General features: G+C 54.8%; 5 protein-coding genes across 5 annotated transcripts; 4 read left to right on the top strand and 1 right to left on the bottom strand.

The window, feature by feature from the left end:
- Positions 1-1,595: 1,595 nt before the first annotated feature.
- On the top strand, positions 1,596-5,467 carry EV422DRAFT_603977 (uncharacterized protein; the record flags this gene model as incomplete). Its single annotated transcript, XM_053073753.1, has 7 exons — positions 1,596-1,776; positions 2,063-2,107; positions 2,181-2,216; positions 3,882-3,911; positions 3,987-4,516; positions 4,595-4,801; positions 4,864-5,467. 7 exons carry the CDS (start codon positions 1,596-1,598, stop codon positions 5,437-5,439), a joined length of 1,605 nt encoding a protein of 534 aa, XP_052922695.1. The 3' UTR covers positions 5,440-5,467.
- A 93-nt stretch (positions 5,468-5,560) lies between these two features.
- Positions 5,561-6,449, top strand: EV422DRAFT_213703 (uncharacterized protein). Its single transcript, XM_053065404.1, has 3 exons — positions 5,561-5,577; positions 5,640-5,838; positions 5,899-6,449. The coding sequence occupies exons 2-3, from the start codon at positions 5,741-5,743 to the stop codon at positions 6,263-6,265; spliced, it is 465 nt and encodes a 154-aa protein (XP_052922694.1). The 5' UTR covers positions 5,561-5,577; positions 5,640-5,740; the 3' UTR covers positions 6,266-6,449.
- Positions 6,450-7,284: 835 nt separating this feature from the next.
- Positions 7,285-9,614, top strand: EV422DRAFT_499805 (kinase-like domain-containing protein; the record flags this gene model as incomplete). Its single annotated transcript, XM_053068103.1, has 7 exons — positions 7,285-7,701; positions 7,779-7,953; positions 8,015-8,493; positions 8,569-8,621; positions 8,696-8,775; positions 8,849-9,038; positions 9,101-9,614. 7 exons carry the CDS (start codon positions 7,285-7,287, stop codon positions 9,612-9,614), a joined length of 1,908 nt encoding a protein of 635 aa, XP_052922693.1.
- A 120-nt stretch (positions 9,615-9,734) lies between these two features.
- EV422DRAFT_213725 (uncharacterized protein) lies at positions 9,735-10,826 on the top strand. The gene is made up of 2 exons (XM_053065405.1): positions 9,735-10,300; positions 10,375-10,826. The coding sequence occupies exons 1-2, from the start codon at positions 9,855-9,857 to the stop codon at positions 10,625-10,627; spliced, it is 699 nt and encodes a 232-aa protein (XP_052922692.1). The 5' UTR covers positions 9,735-9,854; the 3' UTR covers positions 10,628-10,826.
- Positions 10,827-10,839: 13 nt separating this feature from the next.
- EV422DRAFT_540630 (uncharacterized protein) lies at positions 10,840-13,758 on the bottom strand. Its single transcript, XM_053071155.1, has 5 exons — positions 13,328-13,758; positions 13,101-13,232; positions 12,874-13,009; positions 12,209-12,507; positions 10,840-12,129 (listed from the first exon to the last, which is right to left on the bottom strand). The coding sequence occupies exons 1-5, from the start codon at positions 13,341-13,343 to the stop codon at positions 11,102-11,104; spliced, it is 1,611 nt and encodes a 536-aa protein (XP_052922691.1). The 5' UTR covers positions 13,344-13,758; the 3' UTR covers positions 10,840-11,101.
- Between the last annotated feature and the right edge of the window lie 703 nt (positions 13,759-14,461).

Genomic DNA, 14,461 nt, shown 5'->3' with positions numbered 1-14,461 from the left:
GGCTTCTCCCTTGGCAGTACTTGCGTGGTGAGAAGGCCCAGGACAGGTGTTGCCCAGCTGCTCGGCCTTTACTGCAGCTGGACTTGGGCAAAATCCTGGATGGGTGCAGGTTCCTTAACCGCGACATTCACCGTGCGTATCTTGTTTGGGCAGAGTTTGGCTATGTGGCCGGGTTTACCACAGTAGAGGCAAAGTTTGTTTGTGATGCGGTGTTGGCGCTCTAGCGGTGTGAGGGGTCCTCGCGGACGAGCAGCGTCAATGATCATAGGGTTGTCTGGGCGGTTGTCGGGGCTCATGAGGGTGGGGCTAGTGGTAACTGGCACATATGGCTGTCGGTTCCTGCTTCGCTCTAGACGGCGCTCAAACAATCGGTTGTCACATTGGATGGCCTGTTCCATCACGGTGTCGATTGAGGCGGTAGGGGGCATCGTGAGCATTAAGTCCTTGACGTCTTCTTTGAGGCCGCGACGGAAGGTGGCAATCAATGCCTGGTCATTCCACGACACATCGCATTGCGGCTGTCGGAATTCAGCTACATACTCTGTTGCTGCACGGGTTTGTCGAAGGTTCTGGAGCTTGTTTTCGGACGTGCGGATCCTGTTGCTGTCTCCAAAGACTGCTTGCATTTGCTGGATGAAATCATCCAGGTTCGTAAGGGAATGATGGTCTTGTTCGACAAGGGGCGCCAGCCAGGCCTGGGCGGTGCCAGTGAGGTAGGTGCCAATAGTTCGTATCTTGGTCTGATCGTTGGGGTAGCGCCTGGGTTGAAGGGCGAACATGAGCCGGATCTGGTTGAGGAACCCACGGAACTTGCTTCGGGTGCCATCAAATTTGTCTGGGAGACTGATTTTGGGTTCGGGGGCGTGGGTGGCAGGGGCAGTGGTCTGGGTTTGCGCTAGTTCGGCTTGTAGGGTGGTATTCTGCGCTCGAAGTTCGTCAATCGCATTGCACATGGCTTGCCAGGCTTCGGCCGTGAGGGGAAGGGCGTCGGACATGGTGATTTGGCGTGGAGGTACAGCGGCTGGGGGTTGTTGAGCAGATCAAACTGTTATGAATGGGCGGAGCCGATGGAAATAGAGGCGACTTGTGGTGCAGGTTGTTGACAGGTAATGGTATTCAGACCGAAACAAGAACTAGAACAAGACTAGGAAGAACTGGTGTTGATCTGCTGGGGGATCAGGAAGTGGGGAGCTCAGGGGAGGCGGCTATTTATGTTTTTCTGGGAAGGCTGGGGAAGCGTGGGGAAGCAGAAGGGTACGGAATGAGAGGGAAGCCAAGAGAAGCGCCAAGGGTGGGGAAGCATAGAAACAGAAGACTGGGGATGGGGTGGCTACGCTGAGGCTGTGGGCGGGTACGTGGGGAAGTATGGAGAAGGGTTTGTGAGCGCCGAGTGTTGGGAGGTGTGGCTACGTGCGGCTGCGTGGAGAAATGAAGGCAGTGGCAGGTGTGGGGTAGCGCGGCTGCGTGCGGCTGCGAGGTTTGGCAGATGTCAGGTTTTGACAGGGAATTGACATTGACTGACTGTTGGGATGCTGTCATGAGGTAAGCGCATGGTATGGACGCGTCGTCCATAACAGCCGCCGCCGCTGTCCGCCATGGTTTCAACTCCACCGCCACCGCCGCTGTCCGCCATGGTTTCAACTCCACCGCCACCGTCGTCGCTGTTTGCCACGATTTTAACGCCGCCGCCGCCGTCGTCAACTCCGCCGAAAGCAAAACCAATGTCGGGGTTTGAGATGGCGCTGGGTGTGGTGGTGTGGGCTGGGCCAGGCGTTGGTGTGGGCTGGTGATCTCCTTCCCGGTTCTGTGCCCATGCAGCCTTGTCAACAAACTGGTGGATCCACGCCCCGGGCCGCATAGTGAGAGGGTCATTTGGGAGAACCGGGGCGAAAATGTCGTATGATACGTAGGTGAGTGTGCTGTGTCAATGCATGCGGGAACACGGTCCGGTCGCCTTACCTAGAGACAGCTTCTGCCCCTTTTTGCGCCACTTGAATTCCAGGTAAGGGGCATACATTCCCCACATGTCTTGCTGACCTTGATCCATTTTTGCTTTGGCCAGCGCGGCAAAGTATGGATGATATGGCGGACACCCGCTTGCATATGGGTATCCCTCATGGAAGGTCGATATCTTGCGAAAACGTGTTCGTTGACACTCCTTCACAAATGCCTGATTGTAGCGTTCTTTGACAAACGCAACGACATCCTCCCTGGAGGTAAAGTACATGCGGCGTTTGGGAGGGCATGAAGCGTTTTCTATAATATCCCTGATTAGTGGCCGAGGACAGACACACGGAGCATGAGGACAATGGCATGTAGCTTACGTGCAAGTGTGCGAAAATGGGTCTCAATTCGCTGACAAACATTATCAGCTTTAGCCGACCCGTCACCAAGCATTGCACACAGCATCGGAGATGTCCCTGTTGCTGTTGCACACTCCGTAGTGTGATCAAAGGTAAACAATCCGGATTCAATACTGGAATCGGCGTAAGTGAGGAGATGTTTCGCGGCGCTCAGTAATGCGTCGAGGGCATGGGCTGGTGTTGGAGTTGGAGTTGGTGACAACGGAATCCCTTCGATCGCCTCCTTCTCTCCGCTCCGAGCTGGTCATATAGATGTTTTTTTTGGGCGTTTACCCACCGCATACGGCTTGTGTCGGGGTGCGCAATTGTTGTGGCATATTCCTCCGCAGATTCGACATTGAGATTGAAGCGTGAGATGATTCCGACTGCATCTTGCTTCAGAAGTGTATTAAAACGACTGAATCCGTGTGCCGCTGTGGCCCGCTTTGTCTGTTTCCCCTCCCCTTCAGAATCGTTTCGTCGCTTAGTCTGCAAACGAATGCGCAAGTGGGAATGTTCTGCAAGTGCGGGAGTCCTGGAGTCCCGGCACAACCTGCCAGCTACCTCTCCTCTCCTCCACCATCACTCCTCTCCTCCCCTTTCCGTCCAAACAGTTCCATATCCGGTTTGTCGCTTTGTCGCAAAGCCTCCTCCTCAGTGATCACCCACCATATCTCATCTCCAGCTCGAACACGAATACTGCACATGTCCGTCTATTGGTATCTGCATAAGCGGAAGAGGAGAGCTGAGTGCCCTATGTTGCAGGACTCAAGCCATGGTTCGTTTTTTGGATGATGAGTATTTGTGGGAAATGAATTCTGGGGTAGTAGTGCCTACCCCCTACGTACCAGCCGTTCCAAATGGCAAACCACGGCACTGAGAGCGTGAAGGCTGTAAGGCCGAGCGTGGGTAAGGCCGAGCGTGAAGGCAGCCCGACCGCAAGGCCTAAACACATCTCCTAACAGTGTTTTCTAACCGTTCACAAGGATACACTTTGCACTGGAGGCGTGAACCGGACTTTTTCTTCAGGGTCCAGTGCCGACATTCCCCTCGCAGGCATTACCTACAGTACTACCGACCGCCTCAACTTCAAGGTAACAGGATCCACATTCTCACTCCCAATCCCTACCCGATCCATGCCATGCCCGCTCACTCACACGCTCTCTCTCCCTCTCTCTTGCGCTCAGGTAACCTTGGGGATACGTCCACACCGTGCATCCACACCTGGAAGGAAGGAACAGACCGTAAAACTATAGGTGAGAATTAGAAGCCGCACACATTACCAAAACCGATTGCTTGAGGTGTAGCCTGGATTTGGGCACTCGCGGTACGCTCTCCCAACTTCCGCAATTGCTTGAGGTGCAGCCTGGATTTGGGCACTGGCGGTATGCTCTCGTTGCTTTTTGGGAACCGCTTGAGGTGCAGCCTGGATTTGGGCACTCGCGTTGCCACCATTCTACCAAACCCACTCCCACTCCCATGCCCACGCTACCTGCCTATCTACTTCACACCAACTAACTCACGTACTCCTCTCCCCAGACACCACCTTCTTTCTCAAGTACTACCTTGGTGAGTTTTTGAGGTGCGCTAAACTGTATATTTCCCATGAAACAATGCCCTGACTACTACGTCGGCCCACCACAGCTGATCATCCTCTACACGATTTGGACATCACTGACCAGCACATCAGTGTGATGTTTGAGCTGCTCAACAATCCAGGCTACAACAGCAGTCCGGACATCACGCAAGAGTTGGGTCCATGGGTTCAAGACTACTGTGATGTTCACGGATTCGCCCCCATCCGCATGCAAAATTGCCAACAGACCGCAGCGTACACGGGTACGAGCATCCTCACAAACCTCAAAGTTAACGTACAAGAGCATTTCATGCAAATGTTTCTGCGCTACGCCGATGAAAGGCTTGGTTTGAAGCAAGTCATACTGCATCTCCGTAGAGCCGGAGTCAGCCGAGCGCAGCGCCAACGGTATTATCGGCGTGTCCGTCAATTTACAAAGTATGCGATGTTTGAAGAGTTTCCAACCGAAGAGGAGTTTGCGCGCCTCACACAACTTGAGCGGACCATCCTCGAAGAGCTATGGGCTCTGTTTCCTCCCCAGGATGAGCCGCTTGCGTACAGCCTTGCGGTGCACGCAATGCCATATTTAGGTGAGTTGGTATATTTCCGGCTCCCCCCTCCCCGCGCGTTCCTCTTTTGTCTAATCATGGTCCGCACCTGCCTCGCCTCATCACAGGCGCCTATTGTGAGCTCACACCTCTATGAGCGCCGTGGAATGCGCCTGTTTTCCGCTATCTCGCTGCGCAAATCTCGAATCCAGTCATCTGTTCGGATCGACACGCTGATCCTAGGCACTCATATCCTGGGCTTGGGCCAAAGTCGCATGGGGAAATTCACCAATGCACGCAAGCGGGAGCTGTGGGGGCAGTTTATCAACGCGAATGTAAGTCCCTATCCCTCTGCGCTTATTTCACTCACCTCACCTGGCTGAATGACGGATTGCAGGACAAGGTCTTCAAGGATCGAAAGAAGCTTGGTCTCAAATTTGATGGGTCAATCAGCACAAACGGGTATTCCGCTACCATCCACTTCAAGATGCCAGGGCTCAAGTATGGGCATCGGGCCCGGAAGCGCAGCAAGGCCCAAATGCAGGAAGAAGTCAAGCAGCTGTATTTTGAGCACCACATCGCGGAACTAAGGGAGGCTCCAAACATCGTCTGCATTGATCCGGGCAAGCGTGACCTCCTGTTCTGTCGAGACAACGAGAAGGAGCGGCAATTTCGGTACGTTTCAGTTGATTACTACTGCCCTGCTGTCCCCGTTGTCCCCGCTGTCCCCGCTGTCGCCGCTGTCACCGCTGTCCCCGCTGTCCCCGCTGTCCCCGCTGTCCCCGCTGTCGCCGCTATCCCCACCAACGCCCTCCTCAACCCTGTCCCCGCCCCCATCCCCACCATCCCCCCCGTCACCATCCCCCCCATCACCATCCCCACCATCCCCGTTGCGGCGACATTCCGCTGCAGCGTTCTCACAATGCACCACCCCATACCAGATACACATCCAATCAACGGGCGGTCGAGATAAAGTCTCGGTACTTTCAACGAGACATGACGGAGCGAAAGATCAATGCCAGCATCGCAGAGATGGAATCACATATTCCGTCACACAAGAGCATGAACATCGAGGCGTTCTCAGCGTTCATCGTGGATTACGAACATGCAGGTATGATATATCATGCGTTGTCTTCAAATTTGGTAATACATAGGCTGACATCCATATCCCAGATCCCGCCCTGGATGAGTTTTACCAGGATGAGATTCACGTAGCTTGCGGATTCAAGGCGTTCTCACTGCGGCAAAAGTCTGAGAGCAAGCTCATCAAGAACATGCGACGCCTGTATGGAAAGCATTTTTTGGTCATCTTGGGTGATTGGAGCGACGCTGGAAAAACCATGCGCTTTCAGGAGTCATCAAAGACCAAAGGGTGAGTGACCATCATTGTTTTTTATGTATTATAATACGCTCACTCATGGGGAGAAATCAGATTCCGCACACTCTTTGCAAGAAACAGCATTCCATGCTACTTGCTAGATGAGTATCGAACGTCCTCCCTGTGCCCAGACTGCCACGGGCGTGTGAAGAAAAACATCCGACGCCCGCTGTCACCTCGGCCGTGGCAAGCTCGAAAGGGAAGAATGGAATTCGTCCATGGATTGGTGGGTTGCCCCAACCCCGAATGTATCAACCAAGACTGGACGCCATTTGAGATTCCTGGAAGACGACCACTACGACTATGGATGAGAGTGCACAATCGGGACGTCCTAAGCACCAAGAATTTCCTCTCGATTGTGCGTTCGGTGGTGTTTGGCAATGGCCGCAGACCAGACGCATTCTCCCGTAACCGTAGGTAGTCTAGATTTCACCCCATCCCATTTTCCGTGGTGGTTATCTGCCATCCACATCATTGTACCTCTGCCTGAGGCGTCGCCGATGATGGCAACTTGTACTGTAGGACTGGGGAATGGGCGCACTTTCCCACGCCTATATAAAGAAGCTTGAAGCTGCAAGAGCCCCCAGCTTTATCCCCCGTGTCCGCAAGCTGTGCATCGGTGCTTTATTGACGCTCCGTCGTGTTCATTGGCACAGCATTTACGCGCTGCCATCGGGAACACATCGTACGTCCGCTGAAGTGATTCGACAGTTGCTCGACTACGCATTTGTGAAGGTATAGCTCTATTGTGGTGACACGTGAAACAAACCTGAAAGGCAGGGAGCAGGATGGGAGACCAAGAGGGTTCGAAAGGAAAAGGAAAGCAGGCACTGCAGTTGTCTCCAGCCTCTCCAGCCTCTCGGACTCGACGAGCAAAGACATGGGCTCCCTCGACTTCGAGATCGGAACTGATTGTGCCTCACAAGACGTTCCGCGTGGAGAGTGGAGGGGAGAGCGAGGGAAGGCGGGATGAAAATCGAGGCAGATTCTCGGATCTGTTCGGAGGAACGGAGGCCGGGAACCTGCAAAACGCAGTGGTACACCTCCGTCGCGGGTCCCAGTTCCAAGCAAGCGATCCAGGAAGCTCCAGCAACCCACCAACCGGAAGCGACGGGCTCGGGTTTTCCAACCTCTCTTCCTCCAACCGGCCCCTTCTAGCGCTCATGTCCGGCGCAGAAGGCTCCGCACTCGTCCCCGCCAAACCGTGGACCGTGGTCCTTTACCAAGCCAGCTCCCAACGCGCGGTGCTGTTCAACCTCGCTGAACGCAAGCTGGTCGTCCGGCGCACATCGGGCCCTGTGCTGTCGGAAGACTCGCAGCTGCAGATGGGGAGTAGGAGGTGTCCGCTTTGTCAGCGGCCGTGGGTGAAGAGTACCGGGAGGCGCAGAGCCCCGTCGTTGGGTCCGCCGGGGGCGCAGGGGAATGTTGGACAGGCGGATGATGGCGAGGAATCGACCGAAAACAGCTCGTTCATTGATAGAGAGTATTTCGAGGTTCTGTCCGCCATCACGTGAGTACCCGAATTCCACGGAACAATTGTTGAGTTTGGGAGACCAACTGTTGACATGTACGCAACCCAGCCCGGAAGCCATAGAAGGAAACGATGACGGTGTCTCCGTCGCATCATCCTCCCCACTGCCGCCAAACGTCGATGATGACGCCAATACGGGCTCGAAAGCATCAGGGAAACCCGAACCCGTCACCGAGGCCGGTTCTTCCGGCAAGTCCTCCAACGGCAAATGCGCCACATCGGGGTTGAGCGAAGGCAGTTTCAACCAAGGCTACTACGATCGATTCTTTGTTGAGGAGCGCAAATTGGGCCGAGGATTACGTGGAAGTGTTTTCTTGTGCCAGCATGTATGGAAGCCGTCATTCTTGCCGGTTTTGTGAGGTGTCATTCGCCTTGTTCTGCAAGTCTAATGAAATGTATGCAGGTACTGGATCAAGTTCCCCTCGGTCAATTTGCCGTCAAAGCTATACCCGTTGGAACGTCGCATGCCTGGCTCGTCCGCATGCTGAAGGAAGTACATCTGTTGGAGCGCCTGAAACATCCGAACATCATTGAGTACAAACATGCCTGGCTGGAACACCGACAGTTAACCATCTTTGGTAACACCGCCAATCGCCGCTCATCATTCTTCGCGTACATACTCAAATCATCCGCGCACAGGCCCAGAAGTCCCCTGCCTCTTCATCCTCATGGAGCTCGCCAATGGCGGCAACCTCGAAGAATACATCTACGTCCAATGGCAACCCGAAACAACCGCCGCCTCTGACCCCACTCAAGCCTCCGACTCAGACAACGGCACCGACGAAGACGACTCCAAACTCTCCAAACTCACCGCAAGACAACGCGCCATCCATCTCCGCGATCGTAAACGCCGTCTCCAAGAGAAACAACGCCGAGAAAGCGAAAACCCCGGCCCGGCGGGGAAGAAACCCATGCACACCCTCTCGGCCGTGCACAGCACGTCGTTGCTCCAATCGACGCAGGGCCCGTCGAAGGCGCAGCTGTATGGAGGGATTGGACGCGCGCCGTCGGGGAAGAAAGTGCGGTATTTGAAGGACTATGAGATTTGGTGCTTGTTTTTGGATATTTGTAGCGGGTTGGCGCATTTGCATACGCATGGTATTATTCATCGGGATTTGGTGGGTTGAACATTCGTGTGGGATGTGTTGGTATGTGTCGCGCGATGGCGTTTTACTGAAGACTACTTTGAACAGAAACCGCCAAACTTGCTCCTTCGGTATGCGGATCCGGATGAGCGGAATGAGATGTAAGGGTTCTGCTGATACTCCGATCCTAATTTACCCATTATCCTTTGAGATCTGATTATGTTCTTCCACACAGCCCTCGAATCCTCATCTCCGACTTTGGCGAATGCGAAGTGCTATCGGACGAGAGTCAGCGCGAGCGAACGGGTGCAACAGGTAAAACCTTCCCCAACTGAACATCTCTTACACTCTCCCCACAGATCTCACATCCATCTTCCCAATCCATCAGGAACATTGGAATTCATGCCGCCAGAGCTCTTGGTCAAAGACAGCGCGGGGCATTACATGAACGACCATTCTCCGAAAGCGGATATGTGGTCGTTGGGCGTCGTGCTATACTTCCTGTGTTACTCGATGGTGCCGTATTCGCAGACGGATGATGTGGATCTTTTGAGGGATGAGATTGTGGGGTTTGAGAGGTATGGCTGCTTTAGTATATCAGGCAATTATGGCATCCCGGTGACCCTTTTGTTATTATCAGAGTCACGTTCCCGGACCACGGCACCCGCATCTCCGTAGAACTCCAAGGCCTCATCATCGCCCTCCTCTCCAAAAACTGCCGCGACCGCCCCTCCGTCGAAGACATCCTCCGCACATACTCTCACATGCGCCCCACCCACTTCCACCCCATGTCCCCCGACTGCTCCACACCCACCACGCACCTCTACGAAAATGCATCCCACATCTGCGACCCATCCACCGCCTCGCCCAACCGCAATAACAAACGCCCGCGAACAGCACCCGTCAACTCACCTCCGCACCCAGATGACCCCACCAATGAGGACACGTACTCCGGCACGCCCGAGATGCGACCGCCGCCGCCGAAACAGGTCAAGACGCTGACGTTTCCGGTTACGATGTCGGCTCCTGATACCACGGAGGAGGACAATGCGTATGCGATTGCCCGCAGACATAGTGAGCCGGAATTGAAGGGGAGGGCCAGGGTGGTCGAGGAGGTTGGGGATCATGTAAGTAGACTTTTTGAGATTTCGTAAAATGAGCCGCGATTGCCAAAAAACACAGAATAGTGTGGGAGAGCGTGTGATTGTACGAAATATGTTCCGTACGGGGCATGAAACAGACCGGGGATACGATCGAACTGGGGAGCGCGGGCACACTTGAGCTCACACACTCAAACGCGCAAAGTGAACCTGGCTTTTCTGCTGGCTTCTCACTTTCTGCATAGGACCTATCCGCAAGGTTATTCACCATCGCCAAACCCATCGCGATCGCCGATGACTCGAAAGACCGTGACGCATTATCGCTCGTCCCCCTACTTCCCTCGCCGCCGCTTTCGATTGGCCGTGGACGCTCGAAGGGTGTGGAGGGATTGCAACTCCACGGTGATCAAGAACCGAAGCGCGAAGATGGAAAGCAGATGGTCCCACGTAGGCCGTCTGCGGACTCCGCGGGACCTGATATGCTCACAATGGGGGAGGAAACGAGCATCATGTCACAGCAGCACCCACACAGCGTGCAACCCCCGCCGCATATGCGCGACATGGGATCGAAGATCCTCGTTTTCGCCGCTACCGTATGTTTACATTCATCACATGGCACATGTCGGCCGTTTACGGGCTAAAAACAACCCCGCTTCCCAGGTCCTCCCCACAAGAACCCTCTGTCCAACCTCCCCAACCCTCCATCTCATCCTCCTGGTCGCCTGCATCGAATGCATACTGTAAGTTCCCCCACGAATCCTTCGCAAAAAAAGCTCAATCACAAACCACACTCACCTGTCTACATGGATTCTAGACCACGGACACGGTTGACGGCAGCAGTGTTTACAACCCTCCACGCCCTCCTCACGGCCCTCATGATGTATATCGGGGCCGTCGAGGGGTGTCTACCGTTCGACATCGATACGACTGACGATGATGAGAGGGGGTGGGCAGTGTGGCCTGTCGGTGTGGTGAGGGGGCCGCACTCGGTGGCGGTGGTGGTGTGGTTCGCGTGGGTGGTGGGTGTCGGGGGGAGGATGTGGGGAGTGAACGGCGCGAGGGGGTGAGGTTTTCCGTGTGCCTATTTTTCGTAAACCTTTTCGTGACCCATCTTGTTATGTGTCGGGGGAGGAAGATGTGCGCCATGTGTCCTTGCAACGAATGCAAGGAATGTGTTACCTTCAATGGTACTGTATCTGTATCTGACCTGACCCAACGCAAATGCAATGCGATCACATATGAACACACGGACATCCACAGTCCCAGCATTTTTCGCACGGTGGAAACGGTCGGACTTTTGGCCCTTTTTCATTCAGTTTCATTTGAGACCCCCCCAAAAAATTTACAGAGCAAGCAGAGCCAGGAGTCGAGTGAGCTGACGGGGGGATGTGTATGCAACTATGCAAGGGGGATGCGATGGGTGCGCAACGCCGCAATGGTGGGCCGGAACCTCCTTCTGCAAAACCACCCCGAAAAGAAAAGGGTCTCCCCAAGGATCCTCAAATCCACACCTGCCCAACACAATCCATCGGAGATCTTTCCTACCGCTTAGAATGCCCCGTCCCCGAATGCATCGCCCCAAACCGTTCCTGAAACTTGATCAACGACAGATTCAGCCGATCGAGCATTTGGACGCTCGTTTCCTGTTTCATCGCATCCGGTAACGGTGCCGATGGGTCCGTTTTCGGGTCGTCGGCCGGTGATGATGATTTTGCAGGGCTGATGGGTGATATTGGGCCGTCGACGGCGGCGGCGGCGGCGGGTTTGGTGTCCGCGCGGTTTTGGCCATTCACATCCGCAGAAGAAGTAGAATGGGACGTGGGCGTTATGGGTGTAGGGGTATCGTTGTTGTTCACCACCTTGGGTTTCGTAGGTACGAGCAGGGAATCGACCTTTGTTTCCGAGGCCATGACCATCTGCAGCCGGGTGATGTAGTCCGACAAATGCTTGACGCGTTTGTTCATCTCGCCGAGGGAGGATTTGGCGTGTGGGATGCGTGGCTTGACGGGTCGATCTGGGTGTTGGTCGCCGTGGTGGGTGGAGGAGTGGGTGGCAGAGGAGTGGTGGTGGTGGTGGTGGGTGCGGGTGGTATCGGGGTCTTGTGAGGCGGCGGATTGGCCGTTTTGGGCTTGTTGGCGGCGTGAGGACGTACCTGCCGACCCCCCGTTCTGTGCGTTTCGTGGTAAGCGGGTGCTCTTGCTGCCTCCGTTGACTTTTGTGTGCGATGATTGTAGTGGTGCGGTGGTTGCACTGTTGGCACTTGCACGACTCCTCGCCGAGTCTCCCTTTGCGCGTTTGCCGCCTTTCGGTGGAACGGCGTCAGCCTCGTCGTGGGCGTCTCGCCGTTTTCGGGAGGAAGTGGTTTCTGCCGTGTCTTGTCTCCCAGAACCGCTCTCGGGCCGGGCGGGGTATACGAATTCGTCGGAGGTATCGTTTCGGCGCTTATGGCTGGTCGTGTCTTGCAGAGCGACGTTGCCGCTGCTTTTTCGTTTCCGCTTGCCGTTCTTGCTGGACGACTTTTCTTCCACGCTGTAGAGACTTGTTGGGGACTGGGATTTGGGTGCCATATCTGGAGGAACATCGGGAGCCATGCATCAGCACACATCGATAATTCACTTTCAATTCCGCGACTTATCGCCACTACTTACCAATCTCCTTGCCCTCAGGTTTAGCAAGACTACTCGATGGCCGTCTTAGCATTCGCGATCCACTGTAGTTCACAACATCAGCCGAACTCCGTCGGCGAGGTCGTTCAGGTCCAGAAAACAGGGTGCCCGCGTGTTGTTGTTGTTCCGCCGGCACAGTGCTTCCCGGTTTCAGTAACAAGAGCTCGCTGTACGGTTGTGCTGCTTCTCGGCTGTTCATGGTGCTTCGTCGTTTGCCGGAGACGTTGACGACTGGCTCTGGTGGTGACTCGCGGGCTGCTTGGTGGGCGGCTTTTATGGCACTATTAACCATCAAACATGGAACGTCAACCATCAACCCAATCATCATCGACCATGAACCATCCATCATCAACCCATTGATCATTGACCATCAACCATCAACCCATCCACCTTCAGCAGCCCATCAACCCATCATCAACCTTCATCAAGCCATCAACCATCAAACAACCAGCAACAAACACGTAGGTGAGGAGAGTCTTGCGCCTTTGGCGCAATGTGGTGCTCGCTTCGGACGCAAAAGATCTGACGCTCGCTGCTGCTCGCTAGGTGTCGTGGTTAGGGGAGTATTGCGCCTTTGACGCAATGTGGCTCTTCGTGCGGTCGCTCTCCCTCACTCCACGACTCTCCTCCATGCTCAAAATACTCACTCAAAGTTAGGATGATTCCCAGGCTTGCATTCCTCACAAAAGTAGTGTTTCGGCAGCCGTTTCGGGTTGACATGCATGCACTCACAGTGCTGCCATACAAGACAGTCCTCGCACTGCACCATGACACCAAATGAGTCTAAAGCGTTGGAGTCGTATTGAGAGTCAGAATGGAAGAGACAAGGGAAGAGTGCATGACCTGCGAAGTGGGAGTGTATGGGTTAACATACCGACACGCTCGCAGACACAGCGAGTGACCTCATCCTCGTCTTCGGTGTCGACTATGGGCGGGTCCTGCTCGTCTGAGGAGTCAAAGACGGGTAGTTGGAACGCTTGGGCGTTGCGGTCGCCGTGTTTGGTGTCTGTAGTTGAGAGGGTGGGTTGAGGTGAATTGAGTGGGCGTTTAGCAACAAGCGTCATACACAGGTGGTGAAGGGAACGTGGGCCATATGCATACCTGCTTCAACCAGCATTGTTGCGGACAGGTGAGTGGGATCCCACGCTTGCTTTCGTCGCTGGGGAGTTGCGACGTCCCCAATTTTCGAGAACGGAGACGGGAGTGCAAGGACGGTTTGCGGCTGCTATGTATGTGGCAGCAGCGTGCGAGAGGGGTTCCAGCGGGCCGAACAACAACGTTGGGGAAGGAGGTAGGTATATATGGTCTCTGAGTGCCCGGTGACTTGCGAGTGCGGTGCGACACCGAGGAATGCACTAGCTGGAGAGGACGGGAGAGGACGGGCCGGGCAGGAGGAAGCGGGCGGCGGGTATGGGTTCTGGCAGCGAGTGAGGGCAGCGAGTGGGTAGCGTGCGACGAATGAATAGATAGACAGAGAGAAGCGGCTGAGACGGCGGGAAGTGCTTGTGGGGGGGGATGCTTGGGTGGGCCCAAAAGAGTTTTCCGGAGGGAGGGGGTGAGAACTTACAGGAGGAGGGCGACAGGGCTCCCGTCATCAAACGAACACTCGCGAACTGTTGCGACCCGTTCGAACACCGTGTTTAACCTCCCAAATTAATTCGCATGGTGCTCCGCCCGCTTATTGCCGTCGTAAGTCGCTGCTTACGTACACGCCGCGCTTTCAACCTGATGACATAACCAGACGGCAACTGGACTTCCACCTGGCGCGTTTGAAAAGGGCGCTCATTTCCTTCTCCCAACCCTCCCTTTTGTCGGCTACACATAAAGATCCCACATCGTCATCCTACTAGATGGCAGCTACATATATAGCGTCCTCCACAACAATGCTACATTAGTGTAGAAGTCAAGGAGTTCCATCGCTATCACTTTCCGGCATCCCACGTTGGCGAACTGCAAAGCCCCCGCACAAATTGAGTTTCCGCTCAGATACAACCACTCGTCAAAACGCGCGCCAGATCTGAGGCGACATGCAACCGGCTTCCATTGGTAATCGGATTAAAGGCGCACAGTTGAAAGAGGATGTCAACACGTTTTTTTAGCGAATTTCATGGCAGGCTCGCGAGGTACATAGGAGACCCCGCGGTTGCGTTGATTGCATAAGCCATGCGGGAAATGAAACGAAATGCTTTCGAGATGGAAGATGGAACCACGACCATATCCGGTGGAAAATGCATT

This window comes from Fimicolochytrium jonesii (assembly GCF_025526975.1).
Source record: "Fimicolochytrium jonesii strain JEL569 chromosome Unknown EV422scaffold_26, whole genome shotgun sequence".
NCBI classification, from domain to species: Eukaryota; Fungi; Chytridiomycota; class Chytridiomycetes; order Spizellomycetales; family Powellomycetaceae; genus Fimicolochytrium; species Fimicolochytrium jonesii.
The sequence above is the reverse complement of the archived record's forward strand: the minus strand, read 5'-3'. Positions and strand labels throughout refer to the sequence as shown.

Coding starts and splice junctions, on each gene's coding strand:
- EV422DRAFT_213703 (XM_053065404.1), top strand. CDS start 5,741: ATGCGACGCCTGTATGGAAAGCATTTTTTGGTCATCTTGGGTGATTGG. Junction 5,839..5,898: donor GAGTCATCAAAGACCAAAGG/GTGAGTGACCAT, acceptor GGGAGAAATCAG/ATTCCGCACACTCTTTGCAA.
- EV422DRAFT_213725 (XM_053065405.1), top strand. CDS start 9,855: ATGACTCGAAAGACCGTGACGCATTATCGCTCGTCCCCCTACTTCCCT. Junction 10,301..10,374: donor GCCTGCATCGAATGCATACT/GTAAGTTCCCCC, acceptor CATGGATTCTAG/ACCACGGACACGGTTGACGG.
- EV422DRAFT_540630 (XM_053071155.1), bottom strand. Junction 13,010..13,100: donor CTGTGTCTGCGAGCGTGTCG/GTATGTTAACCC, acceptor CCAACGCTTTAG/ACTCATTTGGTGTCATGGTG. Junction 12,508..12,873: donor GGGAATCATCCTAACTTTGA/GTGAGTATTTTG, acceptor GATGGTTAATAG/TGCCATAAAAGCCGCCCACC.